General features: G+C 44.1%; 1 protein-coding gene across 8 annotated transcripts; it reads left to right on the top strand.

Annotated features, from left to right (window-relative positions):
• The first annotated feature begins 3,650 nt into the window (after positions 1 to 3,650).
• Positions 3,651 to 26,797, top strand: UPF3A (UPF3A regulator of nonsense mediated mRNA decay). 8 transcript variants are annotated; one of them, XM_081815265.1, is made up of 10 exons: positions 3,651 to 3,899; positions 4,554 to 4,660; positions 5,918 to 6,024; positions 10,317 to 10,415; positions 10,537 to 10,647; positions 12,170 to 12,205; positions 13,889 to 13,944; positions 14,035 to 14,193; positions 20,705 to 20,862; positions 23,293 to 26,797. In XM_081815265.1, exons 1-10 carry the CDS (start codon positions 3,693 to 3,695, stop codon positions 23,738 to 23,740), a joined length of 1,488 nt encoding a protein of 495 aa, XP_081671391.1. In that variant the 5' UTR covers positions 3,651 to 3,692; the 3' UTR covers positions 23,741 to 26,797. The 8 variants fall into 8 exon arrangements, with proteins under 8 accessions (XP_081671391.1, XP_030876911.1, XP_081671393.1 ...); XM_031021051.2 differs by lacking the exon at positions 12,170 to 12,205 and having other exon boundaries at positions 3,654 to 3,899; positions 23,293 to 23,587; positions 25,669 to 26,797; XM_081815267.1 differs by having other exon boundaries at positions 3,899 to 4,021.
• Positions 26,798 to 27,445: the final 648 nt, after the last annotated feature.

Genomic DNA, 27,445 nt, shown 5'->3' on the forward strand with positions numbered 1-27,445 from the left:
TCTGGTTCCTAAGATGTAGAGTTTTATTATTGAATTAAGATTTTTTTTTTTAACATAAGCATTTAGAGCTATAAATTTCTCTCTGAGCACTGTTTTTGCTGCATTCCATAAATGTTATGTTGTGTTTTTTTCATTTGTGTTCAGGTATTTTCTAATTTTCCTTGTGATTTCTTTTTTGACCCATCGGTTGTTTAAGAGTGTGTTGTTAAATTTCCCACATATTTGTGAGTTTTCTGGCAACCCTTCTATTATGAATTTCCAGTTTTATTCCATTGTAGTTGGAAAGGATACTTTGTGTAAGTTCAGTCTTTCTAAGTGTATTCAGACTTTTCTTATAGCCTAATTTATGATTCTTCCTGGAGAACATAGGCTGTTCACTGGAGAAGACTGTGTATTCTGCTTTTGTTGGATGGAGTGGTCTGGTTGGTTTATAGTACTTTTCAAGTCTTCTCTTTCCTTGTTGATCTTCTGCCTCCTTATTCTGTTACTGAAAATGGAGTGTTGAAGTCTGAAACTGAGCGTAGAATTGTGTCTTTCTCCCTTCCATTTTGCCAGTTTTGACTTTATGTATTTTGGGGCTGTCTTCCTGGATGCATATATGTTATACTTCTTTCATCTTCTTGATGGATTGACCCTTTCATCAATATATAATGTCCTTTTTGTCTCTTATAACAGTTTTGCCAGCCCAGCTCTCTCTGTTACTATTTACATGGGATATTTTTTTCATCCTTTTACTTTCACCTTTTTGTGTCTTTGTATCTAAGCAAGTCTCCTATAGATGGCATACAAATGGATCATAATTTTTTTTATCCATTTTGGGTTTTAATTGGAGAATTTGATCATTTACATTTGAAGTAGTTACTGATAAGGAATATAGCTTAAGCTGCCACACAGCTGTTTGTTTTCTGCGTGTCACATATTTCTTGTTCCTCAGTTCCTTTCACTGCCTTATTTTATAGTTGATCTTTTTGTGTATTTTGTATATTTCTGTATTTTTGTTGTTGTTTTTCTTCATGGCTACTTGGGGATTACATTTTCCATCTTAAATTTATAACCATCTAATTTGAGTAATCCCAATTTAGTGTTAGTAGCATACACACACTGCTGCCATGTGCCTCGCCTTCCCCCTTTCTTAATATTGCTATTGTCACAGATTACGCCTTTATTCATTGTTCCCATTAACATTGATTTATAATTTTGTTTTATTCATTTGCCTTTTAAATCATACAGAAAAAAAAGAATTACAAACCAAGAGTACACTGACACTGGCTTTTATATTTACCTGTGTAGTTATCTTTACCCTTGTTCTTTATTTCTTGATAGGATTTAAAATTATTGTTTAGCATTCTTTCGTTTCAGCCTGAAGGGCTCCCTTTGGCATTTTTTGAAGGGTACTTGTACTTGTGTATCAGTGACAAACTCCCTTAACTTCTGTTTATCGGGGATGTCTTCATTTCTCCTTCCTTCTTGAAGAATGGTCTTGCCAGATACGAAATTTTTGGTTGACAGGATTTCTCATTCAGAGCTTTAAATATGTCATCTAATGGAGATAGGATTGTATAATTCATTTGTCGAAATCTTGTAAGCCCTCATCCTGACTTCAGCAGGTATAGTATCCTACTTTTTAATGGTTTCAGAGACATTTATTCAGAGCATGATTGCACAGGAATGAATTTTCTGGGGGGTTTGGTTGGTTTAGTGGGTTGGTTAAGCGTCCAACTCTTGATCTCAGCTCAGGTCTTGACCTCAGGGTCATTAGTTCAAGCCCCATATTGGGCTCTATGCTGAGAGTGGAGCCCACTTAAAAAAAATTTTTTTTTCCTGGCATCTGAAATGATCCTTTAAACACCAAAACTTTTATCTTCACCTAAAATGTATTTATTTGACAGAGAGAGACACAGCGAGAGAGGGAACACAAGCAGGGGGAGTGGGGAGAGAGAGAAGCAGGCTTCCCACCGAGCAGGAAGCCCATGTGGGACCCTGGGACCTTGACCTGAGCCAAAGGCAGACGCTTAAAGACTGAGCCACCCAGGTGCCCTCCAGGTCTTTGAAGTAAGGCTTTGTACATTTGAGGAATCTGAATGCAGCTATTGATGCTTCCAGGGCCCAGCATCCAGGCTGTTCTGTTTCAGCTTACCACAGTGAATGTTTAATGCAGTAATGCACTTGGACCATGAGTTACCTACTACTCTTTAGACTCAAATACTGAGGTTTTGAGTTTTCATCTTTATGTAATGGCTTTTCGGTCTCTTCTCTGTCAGGTATCACATGTACCTATTTTTATGCCTCCCCTCTTTAGCTAGGGCTAAGAAAATCAAATGACTGAAGTTAAAATAGATAAAAATGAAGGTATTAATACGGTTTTCACATTTATTTTCCCTTCCAGACCAAAATATTTCTTCATGTAATTTCTTCATTGATCATGTGGTATGATTTTTTTAGGTATCTCAAAGAGCAAACTCCTGATAAAAAAGAGCCATCACTATATTGCCAGTGCTTTTAAGAAATAAAAGGCAAGGGGCGCCTGAGTGGCTCAGTCGGTTAAGCGTCTGCCTTCGGCTCAGGTCATGATCCCAGGGTCCTGGGATCGAGCCCCACATCGGGCTCCCTGCTCTGTGGGAAGCCTGCTTCTCCCTCTCCCGCTTCCCCTCTTGTGTTCCCTCTCTCTCTCTGTGTCTCTCTGTCGAATGAATAAATAAAAATCTTTAAAAAAAAAAAAGAAAGAAAAGAAATAAAAGGCAAATCCAAGCTGTTTTTCAGATCAGCAGCTAATGCCAATGTTTAGGCTTCAGAGAGTATCAAAGAAAGGTACTTCTATTACTTCCCAGTTTTGTACTCTTAGAATGATAGTTTCCTAAAAAGGAATCCTTGCCAACTTTAAAGTGACCATACTGTCATTTTCAGAGGAATGGGGGTGTTCTGGTCACCTCCTGCTTTAAACCACAGCCATTTACCAATTAGATGTGCTCCCAAGTAAAATGTGACCAGCATTTACCTCAGGACCACATTCATGTGTGGCAAAGTTACCTACTTTATTCACTCTGACGTTGAGAGATTATTTTGCCTTATTTTGTCTATAGTTTTGTGTGTATGTAAAACAAAACATTTTAACAGGTTTGGTGATGATGTCTAGGAAGCTAGATTTTGTGATGTACTTATTTTTTTATATAAAATCTTAAGCCATTTTATATTTCATTCACTTTATCTTGAAATTTGTATTGTAAGATTTTTTTAATGTTCAGAATGTCATCAATCAAACCTGAATTCTAAAATTCTGTGGTTTTTGTGAAACCATTTCTTAGAAACTTTGTTAATGACAGGAAGTAAAGAAGGGCACCAGGGTGGGGTGGCCCAGTCAGTTGCCTTCGGCTGGGGTCTTGATCTTGAGGTCCTGGGATCGAGTCCCCTGTTGGTCCCTAATTTCCCGCTGGCCGCCTACTGGGCGAGGCCTTTCCACCCCTCGCCGCCCCCAGACCCTACCGAGACCCGGCTACCCGCGCCAGTCGCCCTTTGCCCACCCCGTGCACTCCCGGGCCGGAGGTCCGGCTCCGGGGCACGCCCCAGGCCCCGGAGGGCAGGCGGAAGGGGTGCTGGACGTGGAGCATCATGGGCCCGGGGGGAGGGGCGGTGGCCCAGTCCTCGCGACATTTCGGCCGGGAGGGAGGCAGCAGCGACTCCGCGGCGGGTGCGAGATGCGCTCAGAGAAGGAGGGAGTGGGAGGCTCCGGGGTGGCCGTTGCTGCGCGGGACCCGAGCGGGAGAGAAAAGCTGTCGGCTGGGGAAGTCCAGTTCCGCCGGGAGTCGCCGCGGCGAGAGCCAGAGGTGCCACCAGCCTCGCCCTTCGGCTCCGGGGGCGGTACAGGCAAACCTCGCGAGGAGAAGAAGACGGTTCTGAGCAAGGTGGGGGGAAGGGCGGGGCAGACTAACCTCGCGAGAGGAGGAGGGTCTTCAACAGGGTGGGTCGAGGCGAGAACGGAGTGGTGCGTGCAAACCTCTCGAGAAGAGGGATGGTCTTGGGCGAGGTGAGGCGGGGCCGAGGGTTGGCGTCATGCTGGAGGCGGAGGGGCGGGTGGGCGAGCCTCGCGAGAAGAGGGATGGTCCTGCGCAAAGGCGGGGCGGGCTCGGGGTTTGGGGTGGAGCGGACGGGGCGGGGCCGCGGGCGGCGTGTTCTGGGAGCGCGGGGCCGGGGCCGGCCGCCTCAGCGCCGCTGACCGCGGCCGGGCGGGGGCCGTTTCCCGCCCCGCCTGGAGCCTGTGGTGTTTCCGGTCGGGGCTGAGCGCGGACACGCTGCGGTCCGCGGCGGGGTGCCGGTCCGGGCGGCGGGCGCCCACGCGGGCGTGTGAGGTTTGAGCTTTCCAGTCGGGCACGGACAGTACGTGTCGTGCCCACAGTCGTCGGGGTTCCCGAGAAAGGAGCTGTGTTAGGCGCAGCCCCTTCTGACGGCCGCTTCCGCTGGACTCCTGGCGTAGCGCTCCCTCAGCCTAAACGCAGGCGGCGTTCGAGGGGTGCAAGCGCTAGGGCGGACGCCAGGCCCACCGTCCGTCCCCTCCTCAGGTGGTGATCCGGCGGCTTCCTCCCAGCCTCACCAAGGAGCAGCTGGAGGAGCAGCTGCACCCGCTGCCCGCGCACGACTACTTTGAGTTCTTTACCGCCGACTTGAGGTGAGAAGCTGGGAGGCCTTGTCGCTCGATGGGAGGTGGTTGTAGACCGCGGAAGCTGTCTCCGTCTTTTTCCCGCACGGACCCAGAGATCAGCGCGCACCTCGCTTGGACGTGGTCGTTAAATTCCTCTAAGAGATTTGGAAGGTGCCTGTACCAGCGCCCCCATCGTCCAGAAAGACGAACTCCGGAGAAAGAAACCGTATCCAGCCCTTGCGTCCACCGCTGCCACCCCCACCCACACCTACCGGCTCCTTCTGTCCTTCCCTTTCACACCTGGGTAGAAGGGCGCCTCCGAGGACGCCTTAACACGTCCACATCTTCTCTTTGTGAACAAAGAGAAAGCAGACCTCAGGTTAGACCTTCCGCAGGGGACAGGTCAGCTACATTTTGTGATTTTCACTGTGTTTCTCCTACACTCTTGATCATCACTGTTAGCCTTTTTATCTTCAGTGTCGTGAGTTGGCATTTGTGGGAGCCCTATCAGCTCTCCTTCTGAATAAATACTGTTCAAGGAAAAACTTTCAGTCTGTTGAAAGAAAAATATTTCCAGCGGAAATACAGATTTGGTTTAAAAAAAATAACAGGTGAATTTCAAATGACTAAAGTTTAAGAAAGGACAGGCCCTGGACTCAGAGTGATTCAGGTTGGAATCCCAGTCCCACTTTCTAACTAGCTGTACCTTTTGCACATACTGAATTTCCCTGAGCCTGTGTTCTCATCTGTGAAATGGGGTTGAAAGTTCCCGCCTGTTAAGGAAGTTGGTAGTTTTGTGGTAGAGGAGAAAGGCTTAGTTCTTCTGTAGCCCCCATACCGTGTGCTGCAGTTAATATCCCTTTGGAGTACGTAAAGGTGTTCTCTAAGTCGGTGAAGATTCTTTTGTGCAATATGATGTTTTCATTTATGAATCATGGCTAGATTTTATTGGGTCATGATGTGTGATAAGGAATGACCTTTGAATAACCTTGCCTTTGGTTTTTCAACTTCGGAAGGCCAGTATTATAACCCTGCTTCTGTGTAGTAGAGAGACTGACCTTAAGTGTCTTTCCCAAGTTATTAAAAAGATCTTGGGTAATGTTTTATTTTGGGGTTTTGTTTTTTTTTTTTTTGCTAAAGAATACCCAGATTGTTGTAATTAGCTGAGAGGTGTTCTTTGGCACACAGGTTTCAGCTTGTTTTATCTAGAAAAAGAAAAAAAAGCAAAATTAAAGAAATCTTGCATTTTTTACTAACCATTTTCACTGTTATCTCTTATTTCAGTCTTTATCCTCATCTTTATTCAAGAGCATACATTAATTTTAGAAATCCTGATGACATCCTTCTTTTTAGAGATCGTTTTGATGGCTATATCTTCATTGACAGTAAAGGTTGGATCATTGGCTTTTTAAACTATTATAATCTCAAAGTACGTTAATTAAGTTTTGCTGGAATGTTTGTGAATTATAATTAAGTTCTCAGATACCAATCTAAAATAATTTCATAAATTTCAGTTGTGTTACTGTGGTTGTGTGCTTATGTTGAAAATTAAAATTGGGGCGCCTGGGTGGCTCAGTTGGTTGAGCGACTGCCTTCGGCTCAGGTCATGATCCTGGAGTCCCGGGATCGAGTCCCGCATCGGGCTCCCTGCTCGGCAGGGAGTCTGCTTCTCCCTCTGACCCTCCTCCCTCTCATGCTCTCTGTATCTCATTCTCTCTGTCTCAAATAAATAAATAAAAAAAATCTTTAAAAAAAAAAAAAAAGAAAATTAAAATTATATATAAACCAAAGAATTCCATCAATTCTTTGTATCAGTGACAACCTATTTATATATTATTGGAGTGAAATTTTTAATATAAATGAGTTTTCTGATAATTGAACTTCCCTTTCTTATGTACCAAAACCAAATCACTTTACTTTTGTGCAATAGGAATTTTCTAAAATACATTATTCACTTATATCTATGTCTTTTTAAACAGTGTACTCTTTATATTTTGGCTCAGGTCACAATCTCAGCATCGGCTCCTTCTTCACTCATTGGGGAGTCTGCTTAAGATTCTCTCTCTCTCCCTCTGCCCTTTGTCCCTCACTAAAATAAGTAAATAAATTAAGATTTTATTTATTTGACAGAGAGAGAAAGCACGAGCAGGGGAAGTGGCAGGCAGAGGGAGAGGGAGAAGCAGGCTCCCCACTGAGCAGAGAGCCCGGGGAAGTCAATCCCAGGACCCTGGGATCATGACCTGAGCTGAAGGCAGAGGCTTAACCTACTGAGCCATCCAGCACCCCTAAATTAAGTAAATACATCTTGAAAAAAAAAAAAAAATAAGAATGTTAAACAGAGTACTCTTCATAACTATACCATTTTTGGACAGTGTCATGGGGGAGGGGATTGTAATAATGAACATAAGTTTCTGACTCTGTTGAACAGCATTGCCTGCTGAGACAGGGATATTTACCTCTACTCTAAATGGTTCCGATTCTCTGTACTTTTTGGATCTGGCCTTTGTCCTCCCTCCTGTCAGACTGTCAGCTGTTGTGTCCACTGCGATCAAGCTGGTACAACTGTAAGAGCATATTCTCTGAATACCCCTCACCAGCCAACCTCCTCCCACTCCACTCCACTGCTGCTAAGTGTTTTTTTCTTCACTGAGAGCTAACAAAAATATCCTTAAAGAGTGACTAGGCTGAGGCCAAGAGATTCTTTCCTGTGAGGAAAAGCAAATGTAATCTTGAACTATTTTTAAGATTTTATTTTTTTAAGAGAGAGCACACATGCGAGGGGGGAGGAGCAAAAAGGGAGGGAGAGGGACAAGCAGTGCAGAGGCCAACGCCTCAATCCCACGACCCTGAGATCGTGACCTGAGCCCAAACCAGGAGTCAGATGCTTCAGATGCTCAACTGACTGAGCCACCCAGGCGTCCCTCATCTTAGTCTTTTCTAAGCATACAGTTCAGTAGTATTAAGTACATTCACACTGTTGTGCACCCCTTCTCCCGAACTCTTTTCATCTTACAAAACTAAAACTCTGGACTCTTTAAATAACTCCCCACTTCTCCCTGACCCCTAGCTCCTGGCAATCACCTTTCTATTTTTTGTTTCTATGAATTTACTAGTCTAGGTACCTCATCTAAGTGGAATCGTACAGTATTTCACATTGCATGGTGTCCTCAATGTTCACCTGTGCGGTAGCAGCTCTCAGAATTTCCTTTTTAAGACTGAGTAATACGCTACTGTGTGTATATACCACATTTTGTTTATCCATTTACAAAGAGCTGGGTTGCTTCCAGCTCTTTGCTATTGTGAATAGTGCTGGTGTGAACATGGGTGTACAAGTATCTCTTTGAGACTCTGCTTTCAATTTTTTTGGGTATAATCATAGCAGAATTGTTAGATCATATAGTAATTATATTTTTAATGTTTTGAGGAACTGCCATACTGTTTTCCCTAAAAGGTACTTCATTTTGTATCCCCACCACCTGGGCATGAGACCTCCCAATTTCTCCACATCCTCCCAACACTTGTCGTTTCCTGTTTCTTTGATAGCAGACATTCTAATGGGTATGAGGTAGTATTTCACTGTGATTTTGACTTATATTTCCCTAATGCTTAGTGATGTTAAGCATCTTTGTGTGCTTGTTGGCCATTTGTGTGTCTTTGGAGGAATGCCCATGTTTAAATTGAGTTGTTTTTTAAGTTGTAGATTTTTTTTATATATATATGTATATTATGGCTCTTAACCCCTCATCAGATGTATGATTTTTTCCCATTCCATAGGTAGCCTTTATATTCTGTTGATTGTATTCTGTGACACTCAGGTATTTTTAATGTGATGTGGTCCGGTTTTTCTGTTTTTATTTTAGTTGTCTGTACTTTTGGTGTCACATCTAAGAAATCATTGCCAAATCCAATGTCAAGTTTTTCCTCCATGTTTTCTGCCAGAGTTTTATAGTTTTAGGTCTCATGTTTAGGTGTTTGATCCATTTTGAGTCAGCTTTTGTCTGTGGTATCTGATAAGAGTCCAGCTTCAGGGACGCCTGGGTGGCTCAGTTGGTTAAGCATCTGCCTTCAGCTCAGGTCATGATCTCAGGGTCCTGGGATCGAGTCCCGCGTCGGGCTCCTTGGCTCAGCAGGAAGCCTGCTTCTCCCTCTGCCTGCCGCTCCCCCTGCTTGTGCTTTCTCTCTCTCTCTCTGACAAATAAATAAAATCTTTAAAAAAAAAAAAAAAAAGAGAGAGAGTCCAGCTTCATCCTTTTGCATGTGGATATCCAGTATTTCCAGCAGTATTTTTTTTTTTTTTTGAGGTTCTATTTATTAGAGAGAGAGCGAGAGAGAGCATGAGCAATGTGAAGGGCAGAGGGAGAAGCAGACTCCCCACTGAGCAGGGAGCCTGCTGCAGGGCCCGATCCCTGGACTCTGGGATCATGACCTGAGCTGAAGGCCGACACTTAACCAACTGAGCCACCCAGGCACCCCTAGCAGTATTTGTTCAAGAAGACTGTCCTTTCCCCATTGAAAAGTCTTGGCACCCTCATGGAAAACCATCTGATCATGTATGTGATGGTTTATTTCTGGCTCTCTGTTCTAGTCCATCGGTCTGTGTTTCTTTTTTTATGCCAGTACCATACTGTTTTGATTACCATCGCTTCATAAGAAGTTTTGAAATCAGGAAGTGTGTCAACTCCTACTTAGTAAGTATCTATGTACCAGGCATGTGGGTGCAGCAGTGAATCAGACATTGTTCCTGCCTGTCCAAAGCCCTGCTCTTCTTCTGGTTCTTGACTTTATTCCAGATAGTTAAAGTTAGCACAGAAATACTGTCCAGATAAATAACAGTTGCAGATAAAGAATGGTCACCTGACCATTCCTGACAAGGCTAAAGGATTCAGTACCAACATGGAAGCGTTCCATCAGTTGATTAAGTAAATAGTGAACGTTTCTCAGTATGTTCCTGCCCCCCACTCCCAACCCCCCCCACCCCGCACATAATGACTGAATCAGTTTCTTGTGGCTTTTGTTCTAAACTTTTCTGTTTGAAGCCAACCCTGTCTGAGTATTGTGCATGCCTTCTGAGGCCCCTCTTTTAGCCAAGTGTCTCTTCTAAGCATACTAATTCCCTTCAACTCATATAACAGATTGATCATTGAAACAACCTTTTAAAATTAAAAAAAAAAAAAAAAAATGTGACTAAGGAACCTATTTAAAGGTATTCCATGATAAACTCTTCAGTGAGGGAGAGAAGGGTTTATTGACATTTTAAGGTGTGCATCTTGATGGATTTTGAATGCATTCAGTTATGTAGCCACTACTGCAACATGAGAAATCATTTTCTTTAAGTGCTCGTCCTTTGTTCAGATCTGGAGTTTGACATGCTAAGTTTGCAGGTGCTTGAAAATAATAGTTTAAACGGTAATGTTATGGTCAGTCTTTAAGAAACCTAGATCATGGGGCACCTCAGTCGGTTGAGCAACTCACTCTTGATTTTGGCTCAGGTCGTGATCTCAGGGTCACGGGATTGATCCCCGCTGGGGCTCTGCTGGGTGTGGAGCTTGCTTAAGACTCTCTCTCCCTCTCCCTCTGCCTCTCCCCCTACAAAGAGAAAGAAAAAAGAAAGCTAAATCATTATTTTCCAAAATGAATATAGTGGAATTTTAGAATGGTTTTTGCAATTTGTTTTCTGTTAAAGGCCTAGAATATCCTGCAGTGGTAGAGTTTGCCCCATTCCAGAAGATAGCCAAAAAGAAACTAAAGAAAAAAGATGCCAAAACTGGAAGCATTGAAGACGGTGAGTCCCTTTACAGAGGCTAGATTATGAAACTGCCAAATTAAATACACCGATCAAATATAATTCCTCTCCCATATGTGGGGAGGAGCATGTTTTTCTTTTTTTCTTTTTTAATTTACAGATCCAGAATATAAGAAGTTTTTGGAAACTTACTGTGTGGAGGAAGAGAAACCTAATGCCAATCCCGAAACTCTTCTGGGAGACATAGAGGCAAAGACAAGAGAACTTATTGGTCTGTTTGCTTATTTCTTCTCTTTACTTGATTGAGATATGTATTTGTTTCTCTTTTACGATTATTTAAAAATTCACACTTGTGACAGGCTTAGCAGGGATGTAGAGTGTTTTGCAGTTGTAACAAAAATATGGCAACCTGGGAAAATATTTCTGAGGGAGAGCACCAGAGCTTTTGGTTACAGTTATTTGTTCACAGTAGCTGATTTAATGTGTAGCTCAGAGGATTTTTTAATCACTACAGTAAATATTTATAAAGATGTGCTTAGCAAGCATGTGCTCGTTTTTGATCTGCACACGTTGAGTGGGTACCGACTCAGCCTAGGTGTGTGGAGTGAACATGAATGGGACACGTGAGGCCTCTGCTGTCATGTATCTGTCCTGCTCGTGGGGAAGACTGTAGTAAACACCTGCAACAATAATCAGGCTTTAAGCCAGGGCATGTCTGTGTGATCAGTGGCACAGTATGATGAAACAGTCCTGGGAGGGCAAGGCCCTCTGAGAGCAGGCGTGCTAAGACATGGAAGAAGAAGGGACTAGAGACAAGAGCTGGAAGCTGAGCTGTGGGCCTGTAGGAACAGGATGTATGCCTGTGTGGTTGGTACATGGTGGGCCCGGGGCAGAGTGGCTGGAGAGGCAGGTGGGTAAGAGGTTTGGAGTTTGTTCGAGAGAAAGCTGGAGACCGCTGAGGGAGTGATGTGGCCTGATTAGTTTTCCTCATCACTCCATGCACATTGCTCTGTACACGATGGATTGCTAGCTGCAGAGTCTGCATATGCTCTGGCAGATTGGGTGTGGGAAGAAAGGAAACAAAAAGAATCCAGGCCTCCAGGAGTTTGACTCAAACAGATCAATGAGTGGAGGCACCATTACTGACGTGGGGCAGACTGGGGAAGAAACATTACTGGAAGCGAATTGAGATCCACTGTAGAACATGTTAAATTTAAGAAGAGCTAAAAAAGGAAGCAAATTAGAAATTATTTGTAGGACTTGCCCCCTGCCCCCTTCCCTCTTTGCTGTAAATGCTCTTGTACTGGATAGCCACAGAAAAGGACCAGGGTCTTCCACTTGTGGGCAGTTTTGAGATAGTCCTTGGTGGCCAGACACACACCATCCAGCTGGCTCCAGCCACCCTCCCACACCAGAGGGACATCCTCTCCCATCCCAGCCCCTTGCCCGGTCTGGTGCACAGTAGGTGCATTGTAGTGTTTTATGGAATGAGTAAGTGTGATTCACAGTCTAGTAGCCCAGGATGAGGCTGTGGAGCTTTGTTTCTGTGATCCAGTTTCTGCCCATCTAAGTTTGGATCTTAATCCGGCAACTCGAAGCAAGTTGCCTTTTTCTTTTCTTAGATTTTGGCCTTTAGTGGATTCTGTGATCTAGTCTGAGCAATGAGGGTTAAATGGAAATATTAATTCCCTCTATAGTTGCAGGTTAGTGCAGTGGCATAGCAGGGTCTGTAGAGCAGACAGACCTGGGCTCAGCTTCCACCCCTGAGACTTAGCATCCCTGTTTCCTCCCAGGTGGTTGTGACAGTGCCCAGGATGCAGCAGCTGTCTGTAAGTGGTAACAGGCTGTTGGTGAAATTCGTGTTACATTACATGGCCATGCACCTTCTGTTTAACAAATGATACACTTTTATGGTTTGTAAAGTACTTTCTTTCTTTTTTTTTTTTTTTTTAAAGATTTTATTTATTTGAGAGAGAGAGAGCACAAGCAGAGGGAGAGAGAGGGAGAAGCAGGCTCCCTGCTGAGCGAGGAGCCCGATGTGGGACTCGATCCCAGGACCCTGGGATCATGACCCGGGCCGAAGGCAGCCACTTAACCGACTGAGCCACCCAGGCGTCCCTGTAAAGCACTTTCTAATACAGGGTCTCATTTACCTTTCACATTGATCCTTTGGGGTAACGAGGCAGGTATTTTGTTGGAGAAGAGAGAAGGTGGGTGGGGTCTTGTCAGCTCCTCCACCCACCCAGGGAGGTCTTGATCCTGCTCTTTGCTCACTAGTGCAAAACTCCCACGGTGCAGAGCAAGAGTCCTCCCTAATTTGAGGCAGCTGCCTGTTACAGAGGGCATCAGCTGTGCTCATCCTGAGCCAGAGTTCATGATTAACATAGGAGCCACCCAGGGAGGGAATGGGCTCTTCTTGGCCCCTGCACCTGTGAGGAAATGGGCACATTTGCCCAGCCCTAAATCTGGGGCTGAGCTTTCCTGGCAGAAGCCATTTGACACATTATGTCGGGGTGTTCAGGAGTCCTTAATTCCAAATTAAGAATCCCTGCCAGGGGCTCTCTTCTAAAATTCCTGATTCTCAGAATTCGGGAAATGTCATGGCCAGTCTTCAAGTGCATCCAGGGATTCTTCCTTCCCCCCATTTAATCTTAGGTTTTGAAAGAGCTGTGGAATAGATCCACACCATCTTCCACTTTCCCCCCTGCATCGTCAGCCACTGACATGGGGAATACATATTTCTTAGAACCAGTCCCCCTGAGAGGCTGCCTTGAGGCCTGCCATATTTGGGCACCAAATTCCAGGTCAGATCAGACACTTCTGGGGCATGAAAGCTGAGGATTGAGTTTAAGTTTACAGAGAGGTTCATTCCTGGGTGGTTAGTGCTGCTTAGATGAAGTGCCCTGTGGGGTCATTGTCTAAACTTTTACATCAGGTTATTCTGGTTTGTGGAGTGTATATGATAAGAAATTACAAGAATCTACATTGTTTAACATCATTGTCTAGAGAGCAGAAAAGGAAGAAATTTCCAGAATATGTGTTGAATCAAAGTGAATCTATAACAGTGTTACGTAATGTTTTAAAATATCTGCAAAAATGGGAAGATACTCATAACGTTCGGGAAGTCTAATGCGTCGTACTCACTTTTCTTTTTTGCTTTTATAGCTGCTTTGTAATATGAAGACTCCCTTGAGAATCAGGAATTCATTGCCTACTATTTGTAGAGTTGTCAGTGCCTCCAAATTACTTTATAGTGATGGAATAGGAACTCCCCCAAATACAATGTATGCTCATCTAAGTTTTGTGTATTTATTTATTTGTAAGATTTTATTTTTAAGTAATCTCTACACCCAGCGTGGGGCTTGAATTTACAACCCCAAGATCAAGAGTTGCATGCTCTTCCGACTGTGCCAGCCAAATTATTTAAGATTAAATTGGAAACAAGTATTTGAAATGAAGGAAAGAAATCTTATTTTAGAGTTAAATACTACATTACAATTTTTGTGTTTTAGCTAGAAGAACCACACCTCTTTTGGAATATATTAGAAATAGAAAATTAGAGAAGCAGGTAGGTTTGCCCTTTTACCTGATGAGTATCCTTCCTGTCCCTCCCACATCCACACAGATAATTTATACACATGCTTTTCCATGTCCCTAGAGGATTCGAGAAGAGAAGCGAGAAGAGCGAAGGAGGAGGGAGCTGGAGAAGAAGCGTTTACGGGAAGAAGAAAAGAGAAAGAAGAGAGAAGAGGAGAGGTGTAAGAGGAAAGAGGCAGACAGACAGAAGAGAGCTGCTGAGAGAGAAGTAAGGATTAAGGTAATTTTGAGGAGACAGTTCATGTCTTTTTTCCAAAGCTAGTTCTGCTATAGTCGTGCCTTTTACGTATTTAGCTCTTCCAACTTGTAAGGACATTTTTAGTTAGCCTAGTCTTTTGTTATTATGGTTCCCTTTCTCTGCAGTGCAGCAGGGGTTCTCAAACTGTGTTCCCTGATCCCTGGGGGTTCCTTGGGCATACTGTGGGGGAGGGGGCCCAGCCTCCTGGGTGTGATGGCAGCACTTCACCCAGAGGAACCCCACACTACTTGTCACAGATTGGGCTTCTGCTTACATTTTCCTTTAGAGAAAAGACTCCCTGACTAAAATGTACACATTTAGAAACCAGTGGCTTGGTGTATACTGGCCTTTCTAGATGAAGGCTCACTCCTGGAACTGGGTTTTACCATTTTTTTTTTTTTTTTTTTTACAGTAGCAGCAGTGGTTTCTAAATCTCTTGCCCAGTTTCTCCTTTGACTGATGTATTCATTTAGAAGGGTGGGTTAATGCACAGAAGGAGTTCTTCCCCGTGTAAAATAGGGTGCTCCAGTGTGAGTCAGTCCTTCCTTGTTAGTATCTGTTCGGATGACCTTATCAAACCTAGATTTCAACCTCATATGTATCTTCCCTCATTCCACGAAGGCTTTGAAGTTCTTTTAGAGATTAATTGAAATGGTATCATAAAAAAAAAAAAAGATCAGGATTTGGAGGAAGATAGAGTAGAAAGGGAGAGGATGGGGAAGAGGTCAGAGCCGCCATAATTGAGCCATAGATTAGTTTCTTTATATGTATGTATATTTTTAATTTAAATTGAATTAATTAACATATAGTAAATTATTAGTTTCAGAGGTAACGTTCAGTGACTCGTCAGTCTACGTAATACCCAATGCTCATTGCATCACGTATCCTCCTTAATGCCCATCACCCAGCCACCCCATCCCCCCCACCCCCCTCGCCTCCAGCAATTGTCAGTTTGTTTCCTGTGGTTAAGAGTCTCTTATGGTTTGTCTCCCTCTCTGATTTCATCTTTATTTTATTTTTCCCTCCCTTCCCCTATGATCCTCTGTTTTGTTTCTTAAATTCCACATATCGGTGAGATCATATGATAATTGCTTTTCTCTGATTGACTTATTTCACTTAGCATAATACCCTCTAGTTCCATCCACGTTGTTGCAGATGGCAAGATTTCGTTCTTTTTGATGGCTGCGTAATATTCTATTGTGTATACATACCACATCTTTATTCATCATACATTAGTTTCTGATATGCTTGATCAGAAACATAGTTTCATTATCCATGTGGAGAAAACATTGCATTTCTTCAAGGGAGGCAAAGCTTTTTCTAGGCCTTTACTTCTAAATCAGTTTTTCCTTATAGGTGGTCACATGGGGCTCACTAGCTGGAGGGAACAATTTCTTAACAAAATTCCTATAAAAACACACTACTGTGTGTATCCATCAGGCCTGGCTGGGTTTGCTGCAGTAACAGATAGCCTCACACCTCACCAGTTCACATAACTAGAGTCTGTTGTTGGTATTCCATGGCCATTGTACGCTGCTCACCATTGCCATCAAGTGACCCATTGATGGAGGCTTCACCTTGGCATTTGCTTCCTCATTCCTTATGATGGGGAGGGGAATGTGTGATACAGAAGATTGCATGCTGGTTCTTTTTTTTTTTTTTTTAAAGATTTTATTTATTTATTTGACAGAGACACAGCGAGAGAGGGAACACAAGCAGGGGGAGTGGGAGAGGGAGAAGCAGGCTCCCCGCTGAGCAGGGAGCCCGATGTGGGGCTCGATCCCAGGACCCTGAGATCATGACCTGAGCCTAAGGCAGACGCTTAACGACTGAGCCACCCAGGCGCCCTGCATGCTGGTTCTTAAACCACATGGAAGAGACACAGCCCTTCTGCCCACATTGCACTGGCCAGAGCAAGCCACATGGTGGCACCTAATCTCAGATGGGGGTCATATTCAAGAAGTGCCAGGAGGAGAACCAGAAATGTCTCTCTTTAAATTTAAAGACATTGTTGAAAACCTTATCTTGATAAAGGTGTGGGGCAGGTCACATTCCTTGAGCACATTTGCTGTGAAGACCAAATCTAGATGTTCAAGATGAGTAGGGAACTGATTGTCCCACAGAAAGTATCTTATAATCTGATGATAACATTGATGAGATTGAGGAACCCAACCAAGACTATCAAAGATGGTCCATCCCCTGTCAGCAAGGACATGGCAGAATTCCTAGGGGAAATAACTGAGGGCATGTTTTCTGTTTGTCCACGTGGTTTAGTGAACACACAACTCTCCCAAGAAAATTGTAGCAGATTTACTTCCTGTAACAAACCTGACATCTCCAACGGCATAAATTAACAGCCCTCGAAAGGTAACTGATAATGAAACCTTAATATTGTAGGGAAACCTTAAACATGAATTGTGGTAGAAATTCAGCTGTCATTGCCGGGCTCAGAGTAGGTGTTTGCATTTAATGCAGATTTTATGGTCACAGATGGAAATATTGCCTAATCTTCTCATTGACCTTTCTAAACACATAATAGCCAACTTACTGCCTAATCTTTACATTCTCAAAAGCACTTTTTTCAGTAGCTTGAGAGTTTTTCAGGAATAATGTTTGAAACCTGTAGCTTACAATTTCAATTATAGTTTTAAGTAAGACTTAAAGTATTTGGAGTATAGCATTTCACTTTTACATTTTAAATTATGAAATTAGAGTCCAAAATAAAGAAATAAAAACAAAATTAGGTCAGTAGAAATAAACGTCTGCTCTTTCATATAGAAAAGAAGTGAAAACATAAAGGAAGAGAAAGGTTTTTTTTTTTTTTTTTTTTAAAGATTTTATTTGAGAGAGAATGAGAGACAGAGAGCATGAGAAGCAGACTCCCTGCTGAGCAGGGAACCCAATGCGGGACTCGATCTCGGGACTCCAGGATCATGACCTGAGCCGACGGCAGTCGCTTAACCAACTGAGCCACCCAGGCACCCCGAGAAAGGGTATTCTTATCCAAATCTGGTAACACAGGATCTTGGTTGCAGAGTAGACCCCTATGACATGGGTAATCAGCAGCCTCTGCCCTTACGAGTGTCTGTGTCCTGACCTGAGGACACACACCCCAGCCCAAGGTTTGCCCTAAGTGAGCATCTGGCCTCATTTTAGGGATATCTGATTTACAAATCATTTGGAGGGGCGCCTGGGTGGCTCAGTCGTTAAGCGTCTGCCTTTGGCTCAGGTCATGGTCCCAGGGTCCTGGGATCGAGCCCCACATCGGGCTCCCTGCTTGGCGGGAGGCCTGCTTTTCCCTCTCCTATTCCCCCTGCTTGTGTTCCCTCTCTCGCTGTCTCTCTCTGTCAAATAAATAAATAAAATCTTTAAAAAAGAAAAAAACAAATCATTTGGAGAATTAAAATTTTTTTAACCTGAAAAATAAAATCAGTGAAGAAATGCTAAAAGAGTTGTGTTAATATCATAAAAATATAGATGCAGAAAGAGATCCTCATGGCTATTTTTTTTTTAAAGATTTTATTTACTTGACAGAGACACACAGCGAGAGAGGGAACACAAGCAGGGGGAGTGGGAGAGGGAGAAGCAGGCTTCCCTGCCGATCAGGGAGCCTGATGCGGGGCTCGATCCCAGGACCCTGGGATCATGACCTGCCTGAGCCGAAGGCTCTTAATGACTGAGCCACCCAGGCGCCCCCTCATGGCTATTTTTAACAATAAAAACTATGATATAAGAGCAACCCAGCTGTTTTTATTTTCCTCTGAGGACTCTAAAACTAGGTAATGAGCTTGAGTTGGAGTAGGAAGTTAGGAAAATTCCTGAATATACAAATTGTAGGCAATAGATTACATTCTTAACAAAGTTGTGTGATCTTTTTCACAAAGCTTATTAAAAACGTGTCGGCTGGCACTTGCTTCTGCTGCCTCCTGTGCCTGGCTCCTCCCCCCTCCCTCCTCCCTCCCTCTCACCTCCTTCCCCCCTTCCCCCTCCCTCCCTCTTCCCTGCCCCCTCCCTGTCTCTTCCCTCCCTATCTCTTCCTCCCTTTGCCAATCTGATCTCACCCTAGGCCTCTGCTTGCTTCCTTCCACAGGGAGCTTTCTCCCATGACTTATGTCTTCTCATAAGTATTTCCTCATCATGTTTTATCTCCACAGAGAGACCCTCCCTGAACCCCTTGAGAAGCCATCACTCCTTACCCCACATCTCTTGTCTGTCCGTTTTTTCTGTTTTAGTAGGTGTTTAGCATTTCATGACACCTAAGATTATCTGGTTCACTTTTTCTATTTTGTCACTGCTTACTCCCCTTCCCCGCCCCCCATGGCCACCACTGCCTCAGCTAGAATGTCCTGTGAATGCCTTCATTGTGGGCACTTGTCTCTCATTCACAACTATATTCCTAGCACCTGACACAGAGTCTTTTTCCCCCGGTTCCTGGCACGTAGCTCCTAAAATCCTTGCAGGCTCTGGAGTGATAAGAGTGTCTATATGCCAGTGAGGTGACAGGTGGCTGAGGCCATGGGTAGCTTCAGGCATCTGAAGTGGGGACAGTTTTGTGCAATCTGACATTAATTCCAGCTAGGTAGTGTCAAAACCGAATGGATTTGTAGGACACCCAGTCTGTGTTGGAGGTTTGGAGAAGTGGTGTTGGAAAGGACACCACACATTTGGTTTCAGAAGTATTGCAAGTAAAAACAGTTCAGAGGTGCACAAAATTATTTGTTGGGTGGATGGGTGGAAACACAAACTATTATACTTCCCTGTGGTTTACTTTTATTACCAGCATATATTACCTTTTTAATTAAAAAATATGTTGGGACACCTGGGTGGCTGAGTCGGTTGAGTGTCTGCCTTTGGCTCAGGTCTCGTTCCCAGGGTCCTAGAACGAGCCCCAAGTACCTGCTCCCTGCTCAACGGGGAGCCTGCTTCTCCCTCTGTCTCTGCCTGCCACTCCCCCCTCCTTGTATGTGTGCTCTCTGTCAAATAAATAAATAAGACCTTAAAACATAAATGTCAATAGATATCTGAAAGGAATTGTTTAAATTCACAGACCCCACAGGCAGAATGAGTATGTAAGGTAACATAGTGCACACCTGTGATGAGAAGCAACTTTTCATACTCAGTCTTATATTTTATCTGTTTCATTCTTAAATGAACTCATATAGTTGAAATTTATCTGTGTATAATTTTGCTATAGTACAATTTAAAATTGGTTCACTTTTATAAGTTAGAAAAAATTCTCAGAAGTATACCTTCTACTTTTGTTTTATAAACTGACTTACCTGTGCACTTGAATTTCAAAGAGTAAACTGTGCAGAGAATGGTGGGGGGGAAGGCCCAAATTTGAAGACAGCAACTTGCTCAGGCTGATTCAAGAAAGAGTAAGATGTGTTTGAGAGACGATGGACTCTGAAAAACAAACAGGGTTCTAGACGGGAGGGGGGTGGGAGGATGGGTTAGCCTGGTGGTGGGTATTGAGGAGGGCACATTCTGCATGGAGCACTGGGTGTTATGCACAAACAATGAATCATGGAACACTTCATCTAAAACTAATGATGTAATGTATGGGGATTAACATAAGAATAAAAAAAATTAAAAAAAAAAGTAAGATGTGTTTTCAGAAAGTTTATTCTAAAAGTCATCAATATAAAGCAACATTTTATTTTATTTTTTTTTTTTTAAAGATTTTATTTATTTGACAGACAGAGACACTGCGAGAGAGGGAACACAATCAGGGGGAGTGGGAGAGGGAGAAGCAGGCTTCCCGTGGAGCAGGGAGCCCGATGGAGGGCTTGATCCCAGGACCCCGGGACCATGACGTGAATTGAAGGCAGAGGCCTAACGACTGAGCCACCCAGGCGCCCCATAAAGCAACATTTTAAACAATATATTTTTACATATTACAAAAGCAGTACTTCTTCATTTTAGAGAAAACTAGAACTTGGTGACAAAAGGAAAGAAGATCATTTCAGTTCCACCACCTGAAAATCATCACTATTAACAGTGTTGCCAGTCTTTTAGATGTTTTTCTCTGTGTGTAAACATATAGAGACCAGGTCATTTATTCGTCAATAAGAACATTTCATCAGGGGCGCCTAGGTGGCTCAGTCGTTAAGCGTGTGCCTTCAGCTCAGGTCATGATCCCAGGGTCCTGGGATCGAGGCCCACATCCGGCTCTCTGCTCAGTGGGGAGCCTGCTTCTCCCTCTCCCACTACCCCTGCTTGTGTTCCTTCTCTCACTTTGTCTCTCTCTGGAAAAAAAAAAAAATCTCATCACATCAACTGTTCTAAGTCGTTGTTCATAACTATCGTCTTTCATGGACTGAATGTTCCCCTTGGTATTTAACCAAAAACCTGGTTGCTGCACCTTTCCTTACATTTTTTGCTGTCCAAACATTTGTGTTCAATGTTGTTTTATATTTTTAATTTATTATTAAACAACTTCATTTATAAAATCCTCCAAAAGTGATATTTTACTGATATTATAATTTCTTAGCTTCTTAAGAAACCAGAAAAGGGGGAGGAACCAACTGAGAAGCCAAAAGAAAGAGGAGAGGAAGTGGATGTTGGAGATGGAAAACGGGAGCCCTGTGCTAGCTGTGCTGTCCTGAAGCCCACACCCTTGGAGGGCTTGCTGGAGGAGCCCAGGGAAAAGTAAGCCCACGCTTTTGTTGCTTTGACCACATGAAGGATCACAGAAGTGGCGCGAGCCAAGCTACTCATGCTGTTTGACAAAGTCCAAGTATGGGGGACGATCCTGAAAACAGGAGACTCCACAGCTGGCTCCTGCTATTCTCTTTCATTTTGTTTATGGCAGTCTTTATAATTGTGGGAATATTTCTGGGGTTTCATGATAAAAGTGACTACTCACCTTAGTTACGCCTATCTAAGCAATCATAATGAAACTAATTCCATGAAGAATTAGTTTCTGTAGAACAAAATAACAAAACGGTCACGCTCTGTCTAGCACCTTTCTCTTTGCCTACTGTTTTTTAGTTTTAGCGAAAGCCAATAAGCAGAAATCAATAAAGGTCATGTTAATCATTACAAAGGAAAAATGAAAGAAGGCTATGGCTGTAATGCAGAAAATGATCTAAGATTTGGAAAAACAAAAATATCCTAACATATAAATAAAGTTCCTCCGAGGCTGTCAGGAGGAGATGCTTGCAGCCTAATCCTGTGTCTGTGTCTCCTCATTCGCTGACGCCGTCCTTTCCTACGAGAGACCCACCCCGGCTGGAGCTAGACTCCGGCACAGAAGGATCTGTCAGTACTAGTTAGTGCTTGTATTCCATACTGCTGGTGGAAATCAGGGATTTTACCACGATATGCTTGCCCACATCTTTATTTTCTCCTTGGTCATGCTAGGAACTTAGCTCCTTTCATCTGAATCCTCAAGTCTGTCTTCCAACCAGGGACATGTGCTTCTGCTGGTTCCTTAGCTATGCTTGTCCTGGCCTCTTCCTTTGGATTCCTGTTACCGCCCTTTAGGTCTTCAGGATCTCCTTCGCAGTCTCGTGTCCAAATGCTAGGCTTCCTTTGTTGGCGTTATCCCTGTGGCCCTTCCGTGGAATTTGACCAGCAGCTGCGGATCCTGGTGTTCCACTAGCCCTGCCTGTTTCAGGCTAGGGGTCCTTGAGCATGTACTTCTCTGCCTGCTTGTGACATGCTGCTTATGAAAGGAGCTCAAGCAGGGCTTCTGTGGGAATGGGACAGACACGGTCTCTGCACAGGGCCCAGAGAGACCCGCCAGAACCTTGTCAGGTGGGAGCCCCTCCCTCCTGCCCCTGAGCTTCGTCAAGGTTTGGTCATCTCCACACAGTCGGTGGGGAGTATCTAGGCTTCTTGTTCCCCTGGCCCAGGGCTCCTGCCCATGCACTGCATCAGGACACCCCTGGAGCTTTCTGGAGCCCGGGGCTGCTCTGCTTCTGAGGTGTCTGGAAGTGAATTTACGTTTGCAGGCAAGATGGCAGGGTCATGGGATTAGGCTGCCGTTTGCCCAGAAACAGCAATCTGAATGACTTCTTACTGTCTTTCTTCCACACAGAGTTGTGATTAAAAAAAAAAAAAAAAAGGGACGCCTGGGTGGCTCAGTTGGTTAAGCGACTGCCTTTGGCTCAGGTCATGATCCTGGAGTCCCGGGATCGAGTCCCGCATCGGGCTCCCTGCTCGGCGGGGAGTCTGCTTCTCCGAACTCTGACCCTCCTCCCGCTCATGCTCTCTGTCTCTCATTCTCTCTCTCTCAAATAAATAAATAAAATCTAAAAAAAAAAAAAAAAGTTTCCCTCTTTTTTGGGGTTCTGGTTTATTGGTTTGTTTATAAAATTAATTTATGCATGATTATGAAATCTATGATCTGTTAGCACTGTGGTTTCTGTTAGAGGTATTTGTATTATTGCTTATGATACGACAGTGCCTTTTGTCATGTTTCTGGCATGAATTCACACTTTGCTTATAGATCTTTTTCTCCCCACCAATCCTGCTGCTTCTGTTTTGTGGGGAAACCACAGACAGCACGTGAGGACTTTTACATGTGGGTTGTGAAGGAAAAGACTTTAAGAACCAAAGGAGCTAAGCAGCCACGTATTTATTTATTACGCATTTATCAGTTTAATACATGTAGGAAAATTATACAAATAAAAATTATACAATAAAAATTTCAATTAATTTTAGCTACACTTGAAGCAGAAACTAAGCCATCAGTATCAGCTCTGTGTCATGATGGACATGGACCTGGGCCACTAGGAAAGTCACATGAGCACTTTGGTCTCCTGTACTTTATCTGTAAAGGGGGGAGTTATATTTGCTTTGGGGGGTTACTGAGAATTAGAAAACTAAGTATATATGCTTATTATATATGTCATTCAGGTTTAACAGTAGTTACTGTCGTTACTGTTGTCGATTCATCTTTCAACAATTTTTTCTTGAATGCCTGTGCTGTGCCCATTACGTGCATGCCTGCAGTGCGCTGATGAGCAGACTTAGGTATTCCCTGCGTCTTCTGGAACTTGCAGTCTGGATGGGAAGATAGGTGCTCGACAAGCAGTATACCTAAGGTTACTGAGAATTTGTACTGAATCACAGGTCGCAGAATGACAGTGATAAAGAGAAAAGGGAGATGGAGAGAAGATTTCGAGAAAAAGAGCCTGAAACACAAAGATGCCACATGGATGACAGCAGAAAGCACAGAGCTCACTGTGAGTTTGACAAGTTTTCAAGGAGAAAAGAAGAGCTGAAATGGGGGAAAGGAGTCCCCTCAGACAGAGGGAAGAAGGGGAGCCAGGACAGTGGCATCCCTGTGGAGGCAGCAGAGTGGCCTGGGAGAGAGCACAGGAGTGAAGGCGGCCCAGCACCCAAAGCGGAGCGCCCAGGAAACAAGGTTCTTCTATTCATTCATTCATTCATCAACCCTAAAAGTATAAACTACACCTCTGCAGGCTTATACCTGCTTTGCCAAACAGAAGTTACTTTGTTTAGCCAAAACAGAGAAATCTACATTGGGTGTCTTGATATTTCGGATCACACACTCTGACAGTGAGAAGTCCACCCCCACTGGTCCTGCACTCTTAGGGAGGCACCGCCCGAGAGCTTGCATTTCATGATACTCTGTGGAGCTTTCTCTTACATTACCAATAACATACTGATTATTAGGAGATAGTCAAATGGCTCATAAATAACCTGTCAGATCTGCACAGTCGACACAGGGTTGGAATTGCCCATTTAGACCAAAAAAAAAAATGGCTTTTTTTTTCCCCCAAGAGTTTGATGTTAATTTTTATTCAGATCACTGTGTTGCGGAGAAGCAGTATTAATGGGGTCCTGTCCCTTCCAGGGCCAGGCCCCGGCCCCATGGTGCCAGCCAGCCCCCCACCGCCCGGCCACCCGATGACCGAGGGGACCAAGCCTCCCCGGGCTGCAGTCCACACCGTCCTGCCACCCCATCCCTGACCTCAGCAGACACACTATCTTCTGTCTGCTTGATTTTGTCATTTCAGGGGTGCTTTAGAAGTGGAAGCACACAGTGTGTGACCCGAGATTGGCTTTCTCACTCAGCAGAATTCCCTTCAGATCCACCCAAGGTGTTGCTGGTATCAGTGATGTGAATTTTTAAAATGTTTCCAGTAAAGGCAAGGCAGAGCTACCGGCAAGAGGGGAGCCTTCTTATCTGTAGCCTTGACTAACCACATCTGTGTTATTCAGAGGTTTCTGTAGTTACCTTAACCTCAGGTACAGCAGGCACAGCCATGGGTCTTCTTGGTGGGGGTTGTTTCATGAACACTTGTGTTTCAGCTGCCTTTTGATGTAGCAACAGTGAGTGATGTGTATTTACACAGCTTTAGGTGTTGGGACTCCTCTCAATTAACTGTGACGCTCTGGGAGTAGTAAGGTGCCTTGTGCGTAACGGCACCTTTTGTATGAGGCCTGGCTGGTTACAGTGTCCTTACACCGTCTGTACACACCAGTGTTGCCCTGGTGAAAAGCAGGACCGTGCGTGTTGGCCTTAGGCAGGAAGTGGCATGGGAGCCCTGCACCTCTGTGTGCACAGGGATTCAGACCCACAGTGCCTGCCCAGCCCTTTCCCACTCTCTTCATTGGCCAGGCTTCCGCTAAGGAAGAGGGCATGCCAATAAATGCCCTGGTGGTGACTGTGGGGCCTGGGAGTGGGTAAAGGTGAGTTGGTGAGTCCTGCAGAAACATACCATGCGGGATGTGCCAGGGCCCCCAGGTGGCCAAGGAAGGGGTGCAGGTACAGGAGGCTCCCCTGAGCCAGGGGTTGGTTGGTCCCCCTCTCCTCCAGGGCAGAGCTGGCTGGCTTCCCACTGTTGCTCCTGGTCCTTAACCTTCAGAATCCCTTGGTCCTTCACTGGCCTCACCATCCTAGTGTCCTTAAGCAGTTCAGTAGTATTTTACACACTTTATTCAAGCATTGTTGCGTTCTTCCACCTCTGAGAGTTTAATCAGATGAAGGGGACAGATCAGGAATAACCCACATGGAAAGTGCTCATTACACATCTTATTAACTATTTGGTTCATGACCCTAAAAAGCCACCTCTGAGGGGCTATGCCTTGCTTTGTCTTGGGCTGCATGTTTACCCTACCTGGTGAGTTGGAGGGGCTGAGATGTGTGTGTAAGTCTTCATCTCTCCACCTGGGAGGGGAATGCCATGGTTCTACTGGCTCTGGGGGTGTTCTGGGTTTGAGCGTAACATTTTCCCAGATACTAATTTTACCTGCTTTCAAGTTATTTTAAATGTTAACTGTCTTCCTTTTCATGGCTTTTTTTTTTTTTTTGGCTTCAAAATGCCTGGTTTCTGTGATAGTGCTGAAAAAGGCAGATTTTTAGCTGTAAGACTAATTTGCTTTAGATAATGAGGATCATTAGACTCTGGAAGTAGAGACTTTTGCTCCCTCCTGTATTGCCAGCCTTTGGAAGGGTAACCCACCCCTCTGTCCCGGCAGGATCGGCCGGTCTTGCAGCTGTACCAGCCAGGAGCTCGCATCCGAGCTCAAGAAACTGCTGGGGGGATCTCTGTGGAGGGCCGTGATGGAAGCAGGGGTGAGGCTGAAGATTCAGGACGGTCCGGTTCCCAGCAGAGTGAAGAGGCAGGGTGAGTCAGCGTGCACGTTTGGCGGGAAGCTCCCATTCAGCATTTTGTGGGTTAGAGAGGGTGTTCCAGAAATGTATCAATTAGCCTAGAGTATAACCTGCAAGGTGCATTTACTCCTTTTAAAGAAATCAGAAACTAGAAATAAACGTGGGTCATAGAAACATCTAGAAATCATTCTTAAGAAGCAGCCTGTTAAAAAATTGAAAAGTTGTCATAGATTTTACTGTTTTTAGTATGAACTAGTATATACTGTTTAGCCAAAACAGAACAAGTAACCTCTTTGAAAAGTAGAAACATATGATTAAAACAGGGAAGAAAATTAGTATTATACCAGTGTGGACTCTGAAGCACTTTGAGACATGTTGTAGGAATAACCTGTACTTTGAGTCCTACACATGTGTGAGTAAGTGATCTTTCGGGATTCGGATCACGCGCGTGTATGAGCTGTAGTTTAAAAGAGGGAAGGGAGCAGCTCTCACGCCATTATAAGCTGGTGATCCAGACACCTGTGCTCTCGTGAGCATTCTGACGTCTCTGTGCTGCAGCTGCTAGGATGGGAGCCTTACCACTGTGGGAAGTTCTACAGCTTTAAGTATTGCCCCTTCAGCAGTTGGCCACTGACTTTTTTCCCAGTCTTTTGATGGATGTGCTGCTCATGGTGTATAACCACTGTTATGTAAGGGCTGCAGAGATAACATAAGGGCATCATTTGGGGACAGGGATAACAGGTACAGCATCGGGGGTTTTCCTTTTTGCATTCTGAGGCGGTTTTATTTTTCAAGGACTTAATGGAGCATTCTGTAATTATGCATTCACAGTATTTTTTAATGTTAGTGAAGTTGTTAAACATTAATGTATTTCTGGCACTATGCTTTGGACCACATGTTAAATAATTTTAGTTGCTGTGGATTTGAAGTCCAGGTTATGGTACTTTTCCTATATCAAATTTTACATAATAAAATATTGCTTTTCAAAATGTAGCTTTAATTACCTGAGTATTTTATTGATTATTCCTTACTAAATATGAAATGTTTATCAAAAAAACTGTGAATTTGGGGCACCTGGGTGGCTCATTCAGTTAAGTGTCTGTCTGCTCAGATCATGATCTTGGGGTCCTGGGATTGAGCCCCACATCGGGCTCCCTGGTCAGCGGGGAGGCTGTTTCTCTGTCCTCCCACCCTGCTTGTGCTCTCTCTCCCTATCTCTGTCTCTCTCGGGAGGGGGCAAGATGGCAGAAGAGTAGGGGACTCTGATTCAACCAGTCCGCTGAATTTAGCTGGATATCTACCAGACCATTCTGAACAGCCACGAAATCAGCCTGAGATGTAGGAATATATATATCTGGATCTCTACAAGCACGGTTTCGAGGGTGCATCTTGCTTGGATTGTGGTTGATATTTAGGACTCTGTACTTGTATTCCCTCAACCACCCCTCAACAGAATGACTAGGAGGAGGAACTCCCAACAAAGAAAAGAACCTATCTCTCTCTCTCTCTCTCTCTCTCTCTCTCAAATAAATAAATAAAATCTTTAAAAAAGAAAAAACAAACCTGAGAATTACTCATTTATCATTAAAGATGTTTGACTGTTGGACATATAGTCCTTCCCATGGCATTGCTGTGCTCTTG

Source organism: Leptonychotes weddellii, chromosome 3 (assembly GCF_054177405.1).
Source record: "Leptonychotes weddellii isolate Sample4059 chromosome 3, ASM5417740v2, whole genome shotgun sequence".
In the NCBI taxonomy this organism is placed as follows: Eukaryota; Metazoa; Chordata; class Mammalia; order Carnivora; family Phocidae; genus Leptonychotes; species Leptonychotes weddellii.

Excerpts from the sequence above, each read along its gene's own strand:
- UPF3A (XM_031021047.2), top strand. The coding sequence starts at position 4,689 with ATGGGAGGTGGTTGTAGACCGCGGAAGCTGTCTCCGTCTTTTTCCCGC. Across the intron at positions 13,945-14,034 it reads ATAGAAAATTAGAGAAGCAG|AGGATTCGAGAAGAGAAGCG; the intron begins GTAGGTTTGCCC and ends CCATGTCCCTAG. Across the intron at positions 23,588-25,668 it reads CGGAGCGCCCAGGAAACAAG|GATCGGCCGGTCTTGCAGCT; the intron begins GTTCTTCTATTC and ends CTGTCCCGGCAG.